Raw genomic sequence first — 13,804 nt, 5'->3', positions numbered from 1 at the left:
GTAGGCCCAGCAAGGGTAATGCCAGCCAAAGAGGCCCAGTGCATCTTTCTAAATGGGCTAGTTTATGTTGATATTGGCTTAAAGCTGCAGGAGATCTGCTTTACAGCAACTGACAAATGATGATCAGTTTGAAGCAAGACCTGCATAAGAGGAGAAGGGGCAGGTGAGGGAAAAGGATAAAAGCACATTTAGAAGAGAGTGCAGTATAGCAAAACAGGAAGGCAAAGAATGAGAGAAATGGTAGAGTGTTGGCAGAGACTGCAGAAATCTTATGAAGAAAGTTAGCAAAAGGACTATGATATTCTGAACAGGGAATGATTTGGGCAGTGGCAAACATTTATATTAGATGAAATTCTGGTATCCATTGGTATGGATACATTTTTCAGTGAGAGCTGGGTTGAGAAAAGGGGAAGAATGGGTTGTACTTCCATGGTGGAAGCAGACAGTTTTGATGACGAACTGACTTGGGTTACAATTTAGAAAAAAGTTTGAGCAGGATACTAAGATTACAGCTAGAATGAGTTTCAGCAACATTGGTGAAGAGATATGAGATTGTGAACTAAATATCACATTTTAGCTGCAGACCAAATAGGGTAACATTGGTCTTGCCAGGGATCATTATGAATAGGCTCTGACTCATCCAGAATTTGATGATGAACGGGCAATCTGACAGCACAACCACAGTTGTAGAATTAATTTTTTTAGTGGAAACTGACAAATAATAGAACGGACCTCCTTTTACTGTTTAGGTAATGTAAACATAGGCACATACCAAGTGAAACAAATCAATATTATAACTTAATATATCAAAAGGCATCCAAAATAAAGTATGTTTATTGATGTTTTGCAGAGATTGTACAAAAAGCTCAAGGAATGTAATCACATTGATATACACAGAAATATTCCAATTCTCTAAACAAAACTATACACAATGGGGCTGCCTCAGAGCTTTCTTCAGATCAAATATTTAAACGTTTAATGTACTGAAGGCTTTTATTTCTCATGGATCTTGTTATATTTCTGTACTGTCACAGTTATTATAATGCAAACATTTGGAAGAGTGCAATTACTGCCACCGAACAGAGCGGTGAAAGTCCCAGCATATCCAGAATTAAATCTCTCAGATTTTAAAAACTTATTAATGTATTTCTCAAATTCCAACATGGTAATGAGTACACAACATAGCCATTGTAATTTCTGAAGTGCCTAAAACACAACAGCTTGAATTTATATAGTGCCTTTAACATATGAAAAGGTCCCAAGGTGCTTTACAAATACTTAAAATATTAGGCAATATGATCAAAAACCTGGTCAAAGAGGTAGATTTTAAGAACTGTCTTGAAGGAGGAAAGAAAGGTAGAGATGGAGGGAATTTTACAGCCCAGGGCCTCAGCAACTGAAGGAATAACTCACCATTGATGCTATGGATTTGGGAAAGATTAGCAGAAACTCCATGAAAAGACTTTAGAGTCATTTCTCCAGGAGTTTGTCTAGTCGCCGTGGGCCACTTAAAAATTTGCACACCCTCCTGCCACCCCCACAGGCAGAAATTCCACACATAAAAATGTAATAATCATGAAAAAAATCATTGCACCCTTCCCTAGCACCTATTCATCCCATCCCAAGCTTTTAATGTTTTCCTTTACCAAACAAAGTTAACAGCCTCAATCTCAAATCCATTCTTCTTGGAAAAGAGACTTTGTACCTCTGCAATTCAAAATTAACATTAACAATACAGGTGCATCAGATAAATGGCCAGTAAGTAACCGGTGACTCCATTGTTAACTATAGTCTGATGTTAGCTCCTGGGATGGCACATCTATTGTAGAAGAGAGATTAAGCAGACTGTGTTTGTTTGAGTTTAGAAGAATATTAGGTGACCTCAACAAAATGACAAAATTCTCACAAGGCTTGACAGGGCCAATGCAATGTTAATGTTTCCTTACTGGAGTGTCTGGAACCTGCAGTCACAATTTCAAAATAAATAGTCTGCCATTCAAGACAGAGGTGAGAAGAAATTTCTTCACCCAGAGAGTACTGAATCTTTGGAATTCCCTACCCAAGACAGGCATGGAGTTTCAGTCCTTAGGTCTGTTCAAGGTAGAGTCTGATTGATTTTTAGATATTCAGGCAATCAAAGGGTTTGAGGTTACTGCAGGAGATCACAGCCCAGCCATAGAGCAGGCCCTAAGGGCTGAATAGCCTACTTTTGCTTCTATTTCTTATGGTCTGAACACTCTGTATTTACTCTATTTGGAGACTTTACTGCTTTCATTGTTCTGGTTTTGGGATGATCAACAAAGATAGAAGCACAGAGACAAAATGTATTGACCAATGAAAATAACAATAGATACAGTGGTAGATTAATAGAAACAAAAATATAAAGAGGAGACAAAGAGAAATATCGAAGAGATGGTTGTAGTTAGAGGAGTGTCATGATATAATCAAGTAGTTCCTGTATCATGGGATGTCTTGAAAACCTTTTTTTATCTCAAGCTTAAGACAAATAGTGTCTTGGCCTTTACCCACCGACAAATATTACTGTTCAGCAAACTCAAAGAGCTCCATAGCAACCAAAAGTCATCTTCATTCAAGTTAGAGATGCTGCATGTGACAGAATATAGGTGACCCCCCCCCCCCCCCACTTTATGACCATTAGGGTTAGGAAATTTATCCTCACAGAATTCACAAATCACTACTCAGAAATTGATTGAATGAACCAGATCACCTGGATTAAAAATTTAGAGATAAAGTCTGAAAGTTAAAGTTGTGATTGTACAGATATGTACATAAATCAGTGATCCGTTTATCGTACAGATGTAAGCACTTGAACTAAGTGATGCATCTAGATATTTACCAGGCTTTGTCACCCTAAACAATAAGGTAATATATTTTGCTTTATTGATATTGTAACACAAAGGTATAAACAAGCCTTTGTTAATGGATTTATGACCACGTTAATATAACTAATTAAACTTTTTATCTTACAAAATGTGGGTAATTAGGTCAAACAAGAACTTCAGACTCGTCTTTGTGCATTTAGTACAATTTTTCTGGTGAACCTATTTCCAATAGTTAGTGGTATCTTGAAATCTATGCTTCTGTGACATTGAGTTGGTCTGATCCTGGATATGAACAAAACATTTCAATCACCTTTTAAATAATTAAAAAAAACAACTGAAACCAGAAAGGTGCTGATTTTAAATTACATCCCAATTTATATTGCTTTAAGAATACTTAAAACAATAGTAATTGGAAAAGGTAATCTGTTCATTCTTAGTGGTTGTTTTATCTTGTACCTATGGACGATGTAAATTGATTTCAGGATTATCACAGTGCAAATACAAACTTGCTGTTGTAGTTTGCAATGAACTGCAATGCTGGGTTGGTAATTTTCAGAAGATATCACATACCATGTACCCATTTAACAAAGCAGCTGATGTAAACTTCAATAGATGTTCATCCACCACAAAAAGAGAACATATTTCTATTGTAACTTAAAATATTTAAATGCTTGTTAGCAATTGTATGACATGGTGATCACATATCTCAATAGATCTAGATTTCAGTATTCAATATCAGGACTCAAAACACCATGTGGCTGGATATTTCAGATGCAAGGGAAGTTCACCATCAAGTTAAACTGCAACAGCTTGTACAAGCTTTAGGTGTGCTGACCATTTTCAAAATTCAAACAAGGAAGCTGTCTGACACAGCAGCTCTGCTTCAAAACTCTTCTCTTTTTTGCAATATAATTTTTGCCACTAATTTTGACACTTCTTGCTTGATGGCTGCCATGGGGTCTTCAGTTCGCCAGACCTTTACCACCTGACCCTTTGGATTGACCAGATATTTCCAAAAATTCCATCGGGGTTCCATATTTGTTGTATCTATATTTTTAAAAAATAGAAAAATAAGCACAGTTACTAATGAAGTTAATGCATAGACTTACCTTTTGAGGCTATGATGGTACAGAGCAGGAGGCAAACTTCTGAAGCTCAGTTATAATTGCTAAATGACAAACACCAAAGATTCCTGTTCAAATGCCAAGGGTCATTAATAGGGTACTACAAAGATCATGCTGCAATTGTTGCTGCTTGCACTATATATAAATCATCTGAAGAGGGCCAAACACAAAGCCAAATTTATGAATGATGCCAAACTAGAAGGGGGTACAATTTTAAAAATGGGCTGATGATACTGGATCTGTTCTGCTGTCTGAGTTTGTTGTTCAGGATGCCTCATCCTGACAGAGAAGGCTGACCTTCCACATCTGACAGGCATTCCAATGAAGCACAGTGGACTGCAACTGACAACTTAGCCTCAAGCAGCATGTCCTGATGCCTTGCCCCAAAACATCCCAAAGGTCTTTTGACAGCTCACTGCTGTTCAATGCTTTTGAACTTCTTTTAAATGTCTCTGATATTCTGAGATATTGCTTGAATAAAATGATACAGATTACTAAGGCAGTTTAAAAATAAAATAATAAATTTAATTAAAATCTAGAAGATAATTTAAAATATTAGGGGAAATAAAAGAAAGAAAAGTAAGCAAATCATGTGCAATTTTACTGGAGTTCATGATCCCATTTAAATGCTTGGCACTGTGCTATTTAAGCCAGCTATCCCTGGTGTAATGCACTTCATATCAGGCCCCTCAGTTCAGTACATTTGTGCTGCACTACTGAACTCAATGGTGAATCCATCAGCTGTGTGAGACAATAGATGTGCCAGCGGCTGACCTACTTCTCTGACTTCCACATTTCAGTGCATAGCCGCAGGTGTCAGAGAATAACTGCACATCAGATGCAGGCACTGAATGGTGAGTGGCAGTAAAAACAAGAACAATCAGCTCATTTTTGAAGAGGCAACTCAAACACAGGGGATGCGGGTCAGTTGGAAACAAGACTGATAAATATGAAATGAATAAGATAAGATCTTTATTAGTCACATGTACATCGAAATATACAGTGAAATGCATCTTTGCGTAGAATGTTCTGGGGGCAGCCCGCAAGTGTCACCACGCTTCTGGCACTAACATAGCATGCCCACAAATTCCTAACGTGTACGTCTTTGGAATGTGGGAGGAAACCAGAGCACCCGGAGGAAACCCACGCAGACATGGGGAGAACGTACAAACTTCTTACAGGCAGCAGCAGGAATTGAACCTGGGTCGCTGGGGCTGTAATAGCGTTACACTAACCGCTACACTACTGTGCCTAATAGAATTTTGGACAACAGAGGAATCAAAGTTATGGAGATCAGAAAGGAAAGTGGAGATTTAGGCCAACATTCAGAACAGCCACGATTTTATTTACTGGCAAACAGACTTGAAGTGCCTTATTACTTATGCCTGCTTCAGTTTCTGATGTTCCTCTGATAGTTGCTGTTCACAAACAGTGAAACTGTGGAAAGGAAATAAGTACTGCGATTTTAAACTTTAAAACACAATATAATAGCAAGATCTGGAGTATGTGTGAAAATCTTACTGAAATAGTACAGTGTGCCAGCTGTCTTATTTTCCGCTGCCAGAGAAACAAAAGTCATACAGCATGGAAATAGGCCATTTGGCCCACCACATCAACACTGACCAGTGGGCACCCTCCCAATATTAGTCCTATCTTCCAGCACTTGGCCCATAGCCTTCTATATCTAGGAAATTCAAGTGCTCGTCTAGACACTTCTTAAATCCTATCAAAGACTCCGCTTCCACCATTCACTCCAGCAGTGCATTCCAAGTGCTCACCACACTCTTGGTGAAAAAGGTCCCCTTCAGAGTCCCTTTAAATCTCTTACCCCTTACCCTAAATCTATGTACTTATTCATCTCTAATAAAGGGAAAAGTTTCCTATACCCCTCATACTTTTATATACCTCAAACATGTCCCCTCTTAACCTCTTCTTCTCCAGGGAATATAGGGCTTGCTTCTCCAGTCTCTCCTCATAACTGAAACACTCCATCCCAGGCAACCTCCTGGTGCATCTCCTCTTCACCATCTCTGGCACTATCACAACAATTTAAGATGAACACAAACCTGCATAAGACACTGGTACTGCCAGTTATAGATTGCTGGGTACAATTTTGGGTGTGGTATCCAAGTTTTACAGACAGCACAACAAAAGCCTCCAAAACTGATACTTAGCTGACTTAAAATGGGCCAAGGTGGATAATTTTGGAAATATTTACTCTGGAGGTAACAAAGTCAAAACAGAGATATAATTCAAATATCCAAGATTCAAACATACGAACCAGGAGCAGGAGTGGGCCATTCAGCCCCTTGAGCCTGCTCTGCCTTCCTGACTACCCCTGATAACTTTTCAACCCCTGCCATTATCTAATGGTATAGAAGTTTTGAACCTCACTAATATTTCTGAGATTGTCAAAGATTCTTGAATCAGGGGACATCGGCTCACATCTAAGAGAGGGATGGTATAACAATATTGCACAAAGGATGGTGAATGCATGGGTGGTTTAACAAAAGAGGTGGTTGAAGCATATAGATCAAAGGTTTAAGGGGACAGAGTGGAGAAATGCTATTTTTGATCCTGTGTTTTTAAAATCACTAATCTTCTGATGTCATTGTGGTTACAATTTCTTTATGCTGTCACATTTTCTGATTTAATGTGTTTTAAATATAGGAAAATCATGAATAGTATTGAAGAGCTGCATGGCAGAGTTGAATAAGTAAACATTTTATTTCTCTTAAGTAATTTCTCTTAAATTTCTCTTAAATCTTAATCGGTATTTTATTTCTCTTAAATTATTTTCTTTATACTAACAAACATTAACAGTGCATACTGTATCTGATATACTTTGATTTCTCACATCTTCAGCAATGGCTGTGCTTAACATCAGAAACATTGCTGTAGGAGGAACAGTATTAGTGTTGCTGGAATAACTGTAATGCTGCTTGAGATAGTGCACTGGACAGCATTTTGTATTGCAGTTACCTAACTTTAGTATTATCATCTTTCAGTAGAAAGGTGACTTGTCCATACTTGTACTCGTCATTGAGTTTAAAGTAGTCTCTGGATTTCTGGAGTGAAGGATCTTTAAATTTTCAGTGCATTAGGAAGCTATTTTCTTTCCATTGTTAAATTTTAATACTGATGTACAAATATTTAATTGAGCTGAAAATTTAAATTATGAGCAGAACTTGGTTGTAGTACCATGTGTTCTTGAAGAGAATCTCTCAAGAATATGGGCTTGACATGGCATAGAATGTCACTTCAGATTTGGTTAGCTGTGAGGAAGAAAGTTCTAGGTTGCACAGGATATATGAATGGACTGGCCATGTGGGCAAAAGAATTCATGGAACATAGAGCAGCACAGCACCGGAACAGGCCCTTCAGCTGACGATGTATGGGCCGAACATAATGCCAAATTAAACTAAATCTCTGCCTGCACATAATCCATATCCTTCCATTCCTTGCATATTCATGTGTCTATCTAAAAGCCTCCTAAATGCCACCATCGTATCTACTTTCACCACTACCCCTGGCAGCCTGTTCCGGGCACATACCACTATCTGTAAAAAAACTTGCCCTGCACACCTCCCTTAAACTTTCCCCCTCTCACCTTAAATGTATGTCTTCTAGTACTTGACATTTCTACCCTGGGAAACAGAATCTGACTCTATCTACGCCTCTCACAATTTTATAAACTTCTATCAGGTCTCCCCTCAGCCTCTGATGCTACAGAGAAAACAACCCAAGTTTGTCCAACCTTTCCTTATAGCTCATACTCCCTAATCCAGGTAGCATACTGTACCTCACCTGTACCTTTTCCAAAGCCTCCAAGTCCTTCCTGTAACAGGGCGGCTAGAATTGCATGCAATACTCCAAGTGCAGCCTAACCAAAGTTTTATATAGCTGCAACATGATTTCTTACTTCAGTTCAATCCAGAAAAATGTACTCAACCAGAAATATGTACTCAAATTCTCACCTAATTCAGGTTAACGCACGATTTTCTTTCATAATAGCTTGCTGCACTGTCATTTTTCAGTGACTTGTGTATATCAGAATTGTCCATTCTCTCATCATTAAAAGGAAAACAAAACCTCTGCTTTTCTGTTCTGTGCACTGAAGTGGATAACCTCAATTCTTCCACATTATATTCCATCGTTCTTCCCAACAATTCAACTTTTATCCACATCCCATTGAAGCCCTTCCTCTCTACTCACAATTCCACCTAGTTTTGAATCAGTACAAACATGGAAATATGGCAAAGAGCTGCAGATGCTGGAAATCTGAAATAAAAACAGAAAATGCTCTAAACGCTTGGCAGATCTGATAAAGAGTCTTTCAACTGAAAAATCAACCTTGTTTCTCTCTCCTCAGATTCTGCTTGACATGCTGAGTGTTTCCAGCACTTTTTTGTTAGAAATATAACATTTGATTCACTTACATTTTGGGAAGACATATCAGGGTAGGACTTTCACAGTGAACGGTAGGGTCCTGGGGAGCGTTATAGAAGAGAGAGACCTAGGAGTACAAATACATGGTTCCCTGAAAGTAGCATCACAGGTAGACAGAGTGGCGAAGAAAGCTTTTGGGATACTAGCCTTCATCAGTCAGGGCACTGAGTATAGAAATTGGGATGTTATGTTGCAGTTGTACAAGATGTTGGTGAGGACACATATGGAATATTGTGTTCAGTTTTGGTCACCTTGCCATGAGAAAGATGCCATTAATCTGGAAAAAGTGCAGAGGAGATTTATGAGCATGTTGACGGGACTCGAGTAACTGTGTTATGGAGCGAGGTTGAGAAGGTTGGGGCTTTTTTCATTGGAGGATAGGAGAATGAGGGGTGATCTTATAGACGTGTATAAAATCATGAGGGGGATGGATAGGGTCAATGTGCACAGTCTTTTTCTGAGGGTTGGGGAATCAAGAACTAGAGGGCATAGGTTTAAGGTGAGAGTGGAGAGGTTTAATAGGAACCTGAGGGGCAACTTTTTCACCCAGAGTGTGATCAGTATATGGAATGAGCTGACAGAGGAAGTGGTTGAGACAGGTACATTAACAACATTTAAAAGGTACTTGGACAGGTACATGGATTGCAAAGGTTGGATAGGAGAGTCTAGGAACTGAGGGCACAGCCTCAGAATAAAGGGATGTCCCTTTAAAACTGAGATGAGGAGCAATTTCTTTGGCCAGAGGGTGGTGAATCTGTGGAATTCGTTGCCACAGAGGGCAGTGGAGGTCAGGTCCCTGGGTGTATTTAAGGCAGAAATTGATAGGTTCTAGATTGGTAAGTGTGTTAAGGGGAGAAGGCAGGAGAAGGGGTTGAAAAAAAAATCAGCCATAATTGAATGGTGGAGCAGACTCGGTGGGCTGAATCCCTAATACTGCTTCTAATTCTTATGTTCTTATGGTATATGGGCGAAATGCAGGCAAATGGGGCTAGCTTAGATGGAAATCTTGTTCAGTATGGACTACTTGGGCTGAAGGACCCATTTCCATGCTGTGTGACTCTATGACTCGACCCAAATTGTTGATATAGATTGCGAATAGCTGGGGCCCAAGCGCTGATCTTTGTTTATTGTCTTACTTTCAGAGTGAATGGTAGAGCCCTGGGGAGTACTGTAGAACAGAGGGACCTAAGTGTACAAGTATATGGTTCCCTGTTTCCCATGGTTCCCTGTTATACCCCCCTTGGCACAGCCTGTCCACCTGGGAAAGTCTGTTCCCACTCTTTATTTTCTGTCCCATTCTCTATCCATGTCAGCATTTCAACCCTACTTTCATGTGCTTTATTTTTGTTGACCAACTTCCTGTGTGGAACCTTGTCAAAGTCTCCTTTGTGGACCTCCTGAAAATCTGAACACGTCCCATTCACGGGTCCCCCCCACATTATCTCTTCTACTAATCACATCCTCAAGGAACTTCATCAATCAAACAGGATTTTCCTTCCATACATCTAAAATGACTCTTGTCAAGGTGGTCTGCAAACACATCAATACACAGAGAACAACACATCCATGCTTAAAAATACACTACAGGATAACATGCTGGAAACACTCAGCAGGTCAGGCAGCATCTGCAGAGAAAGAAGTAATGTTTCAGGTCATTAACCTTTTACCAAAACTACGGAGGAAAGTTGTGTGAATAGAATCTTGAGTAGAGCAGATCATTTATTGTCTTTCATCCCATCCCCCCACCTCCCACTAAGACAGTTCCATTTACAGTCCAGCTGAATTTCCTTTCTCCTCCCCGTGCACAATGGAATCAGTGAAGACACAAGAGACTGCAGATGCTGTAATCTGGAGTAAAGACAATCTGCTGGAGGAATTTAGCGGTTAGGCAGCAACTGTGGAGACAAAGGGATAGTTGACATTTTGGGTTAAGACCCTATGTCAGGACTGCTGATGCAGGGTCTTGACCTGAAACATCAACTATCCCTTTGCCTCCACAGATGCTGCCTGACCTGCTGAGTTCCTCCAGCAGTTCGTTTTTCTGCAATGGAGTTGGTACCTGCTTTTCTGCTGAAATCCTGGACCATAACCTTCTGCACGTGAGTCAGGAACACTTGTTGGGTTTTCAGATTTATTAGGTATTGAAGGAATAGGAGCTAAGTCACAAAAGCGGGCAGTTTGTGAGGTGGTCCAGTCCTTCTGCACTTATACAGGATCTCTGTGTGCTCTCCCTACACGACCTTTGAGGTTCTCAATACCATCCCAACTGCTTCTTTTCCACTTTGAGTGGAGTAGAATAGCGAGAGGCAAGAATTCAGAGAACATGGTGGGGGAGTGGGTTGAAATAGCTGGGGGAGATTTGTCTTAGTGGTAAAGGGGGAGGGGTGATGTACAAGAAACAGAGGAACAGGAAGTTATCCAATGGAGTTGAAAGCATTGGTGTTGCTCTGATTAACCCAGAAAAAAAACACCCGAATGAGAAACGGCTGAACTTCAGATAAACATTACGAAAATCTGTTAATTTATTATACATTTCTTTCACACGGTAGATGAAGTAAATGTATAATTAAATAATAGTTTTCTTTAAATCTGTTTTGGGCAAGCTAGTTATAGAACAGGTTAAGGCAAATTTTGTCAATAGTAAATAAGACGGTGGCAGTGATCTTACCCACGAGATACCGGAACGCAGGCTCACTCTCGTTCCCTAACACTTTGATCTTGCCAAAAATGGGGAAAGTGGCTCCGTAAGTTTTTCTGGAGAAGCTGTCGATTTGGGAGTTGGTGCCGGGCTCGGATTTTCCGAACTGGTTACAGGGGAATGCGAGGACGTTGAAGTGCATGGGCCCGAGCTCTCTCTGCAGCTCCTGCAGGCCCTGGTAATTCTTTTCCGTGTGTTCGCAGTTACTCGCCACGTTTACAACCAGGGATGCCTGCAGGGACGGAGCACAAAAGTCACCACTCACCGCTGATGCAAAAATAAACGCCGGCCAATTTGTACACAACAAGACTTGCTGTCAAGCCACTGCAATTGATTCTGAGGGAGAATAGGATTATTTTAATCTTTCAAATGAATCGTATTTACAAATAAAGTTATGTTTTTGGGCGGGTCTAAGAAGGACTGCAGATATTTATTTTGATAACTGATTACAATAACCGAACATACACGGCCATGAAATATATGCAAGAGTCTACAGATTATATGCTGTCATATAAAAATAAACGATTAATGTCTGGTAACACGTTCAAAAAATGCAAAGCAGCCAAGCTTCTGATGTAACTCACTTTGCCTCTGTATTTCTCCAGCGAGACCAGCTTCCCCTTGGAATCCAGAACTTGGAAAGAATAGAAGTCTTTGTTTTTAAGTTTAATCTGTTTGATCTGCAGGACCCATAACCCAGTCAGGCAAACTAGCATACAGGCGAAGACGGCGAAGATTCGGGCTTTAGGCGTCCACGATTTCAGTAGGAGAGCGGGCATTGACTCCATTGTGCTGGGGGAGGAGAATAAGATGTGAGCTCTACTGTAACTGGAACTGTCCTAGTGGGAGGAGAGGGTAATAGCTTTCCCATGTTGTCCATCATTGCAGAAACTCTCAATAACACTGGCTGTTATAGGTTGGGGAAAGTTCAGGTGAAATATATACCCAGAGTGAGTCCTAAAATTGTCGTTATGTCCATAAAGTACGATAAAATTTATTACCTTTGTTGAAAATTTCAACTTTTATGGAAGTGCAAAATAGTGGCTAACCTTCTATTTTGCGTAGCGTAGCGGTTAGCGAGACGCTATTACAGTGCCAGCGATCGGGGTTCAATTCCCGTCGCTGTCTGTAAGGAGTTTGTACGTCCTCCCCGTGTCTGTGTGGGTTTCCTCCGGGTGCTCCAGTTTCCTCCCATATTACATTCCAAAAATGCGCGGGTTAGGTTAACATGGGTTTGAATTGGCGGTGCGGACTGGTTGCGCCAGAAGGGCCTATTACCCTGCTGTATAAATGAAGTTGTAAAGTTTTATATTTTATCATTTTTGTTCAAAAACTGAGATGCACAAAGGGAGAAGGAAACTGGGTGGACAGACCAGTGTTTGTGGGAGGAGAAGGATGGGGGGGGGGGGGGGGGGCATTGGGTTACCTGAAATTGGAAAATTCAATGTGGATACCACTGGGTTGTAAGCTGCCCAAGTGGAATATGAGCTGTTGTTCTTCCAGTTTGAAATTGGCCTCACAGTAGCATTGGAGAAAGCCAAGGACGGACAAGTCGATGTGGTTGTGAGGAGAGTTAAGATGACAAGCTTGAGATGGCCATTATGGACAGAGTGCAGGTGCTCCACAAAATGATCATCTTGTCTACGCTTAGTTTCACCAGTGTAGAAGAGGCCACATCACGAGCATCGAGTGCAGTAGACCAGGTTGAAAGATGTGCAGGTGAACCTGTGCCATACCTGAAGGGCTATTTAGGTTCCTGGATGGTGTTAAGGGGTGGATGAAGGGACATGTATTACAGCTCCTCCAGTTGCAGGTGAAATTAAGGTTTCTTCACTGCACTCTCCAGTTCCAGAGATGTCAATATAGTACTACCAGGGTTTATGGTTCTGTTAGTTATAACATGCTGTGTTACTGCCAGAATGTTCCTTGAACCCTCTTACTGTTGTAGTCTTCCACTTTACTTAGAAATGTCTTTCCACACTTTTGACACACATTCACTCTTTCTGCTGGTTTACAGGTAGCAGAAAGAGGAAAGCAGATGGCTTCTCAATGCAGAACCAGAACCACTGGTAATAGAATGAAATGGGAGCTGCCGAGTCCCATCGCCAGCAGCAGCCCAGTTGTTGCACGGTGGCAACATCTGCATAGAAGAGAATGCAGAAGTACAGACACATTAATTGGAGCTCCATTGGTGACTGTAATAGAAGCTGGAGAGAAAACCTGGACCGAGACACTGTCAGAGGCTGGGCCATCACCATTAACAGTTAAGACTAAAGAACTGACAGGAGCAGAGACACCACCAAGAAATGAACATTGGGCTGGAGTGGAAGTGGTAACAATGAAGCAGGCAGGAGAAGAGACCTTGTTAGTGGTGGAGGGTGGAACGCAAGCAGGGGCAGAGAATGAAACTGGATCTGTGACCTTTGCTGGAAATGTAGTAAGGGCAATAACTGGGCCAGGAACAAATAGTGGACCTGGGATGGAGGCTGCAACAGATGTAGAAACAGGTTTAGCCAATGTGGAACTCCCTACACCTAGGAATGTGGACTTTCAGTCAGCTTGTGCAGGGCACTTCACAACTCCAGGTATGTGTGCTTTCTAATACTTTAACAAAATTAATATGTCTAAATTTTACTGACAGAGATGGAGAAAAAGTGCTTGCCATTTGCCTCGATGGCACAGAACTTCTG

The 13,804-nt window shown here is 40.7% G+C and overlaps 2 protein-coding genes across 2 annotated transcripts in view; one reads left to right on the top strand and one right to left on the bottom strand.

Annotated features, from left to right (window-relative positions):
* Positions 1-854: 854 nt before the first annotated feature.
* LOC127585039 (probable glutathione peroxidase 8-B) lies at positions 855-11,902 on the bottom strand. The gene is made up of 3 exons (XM_052042172.1): positions 11,699-11,902; positions 11,085-11,346; positions 855-3,890 (listed from the first exon to the last, which is right to left on the bottom strand). The coding sequence occupies exons 1-3, from the start codon at positions 11,900-11,902 to the stop codon at positions 3,727-3,729; spliced, it is 630 nt and encodes a 209-aa protein (XP_051898132.1). The 3' UTR covers positions 855-3,726.
* A 1,289-nt stretch (positions 11,903-13,191) lies between these two features.
* Positions 13,192-13,804, top strand: part of LOC127580927 (cell division cycle protein 20 homolog) — a 41,141-nt gene continuing 40,528 nt past the window's right edge. Inside the window, exon 1 of the mRNA XM_052034906.1 lies at positions 13,192-13,699. Within this exon, the coding sequence (XP_051890866.1) occupies positions 13,192-13,699 (508 nt within the window). The remainder of the gene's footprint in view (positions 13,700-13,804) is intronic.

This window comes from Pristis pectinata, chromosome 2 (assembly GCF_009764475.1).
Source record: "Pristis pectinata isolate sPriPec2 chromosome 2, sPriPec2.1.pri, whole genome shotgun sequence".
In the NCBI taxonomy this organism is placed as follows: Eukaryota; Metazoa; Chordata; class Chondrichthyes; order Rhinopristiformes; family Pristidae; genus Pristis; species Pristis pectinata.
This window is presented reverse-complemented; position numbering and strand designations above follow the sequence as displayed.

Excerpts from the sequence above, each read along its gene's own strand:
- LOC127585039 (XM_052042172.1), bottom strand. The coding sequence starts at position 11,902 with ATGGAGTCAATGCCCGCTCTCCTACTGAAATCGTGGACGCCTAAAGCC. Across the intron at positions 11,347-11,698 it reads TGGAGAAATACAGAGGCAAA|GCATCCCTGGTTGTAAACGT; the intron begins GTGAGTTACATC and ends CCGTCCCTGCAG. Across the intron at positions 3,891-11,084 it reads TGCGTTCCGGTATCTCGTGG|ATACAACAAATATGGAACCC; the intron begins GTAAGATCACTG and ends TTAAAAATATAG.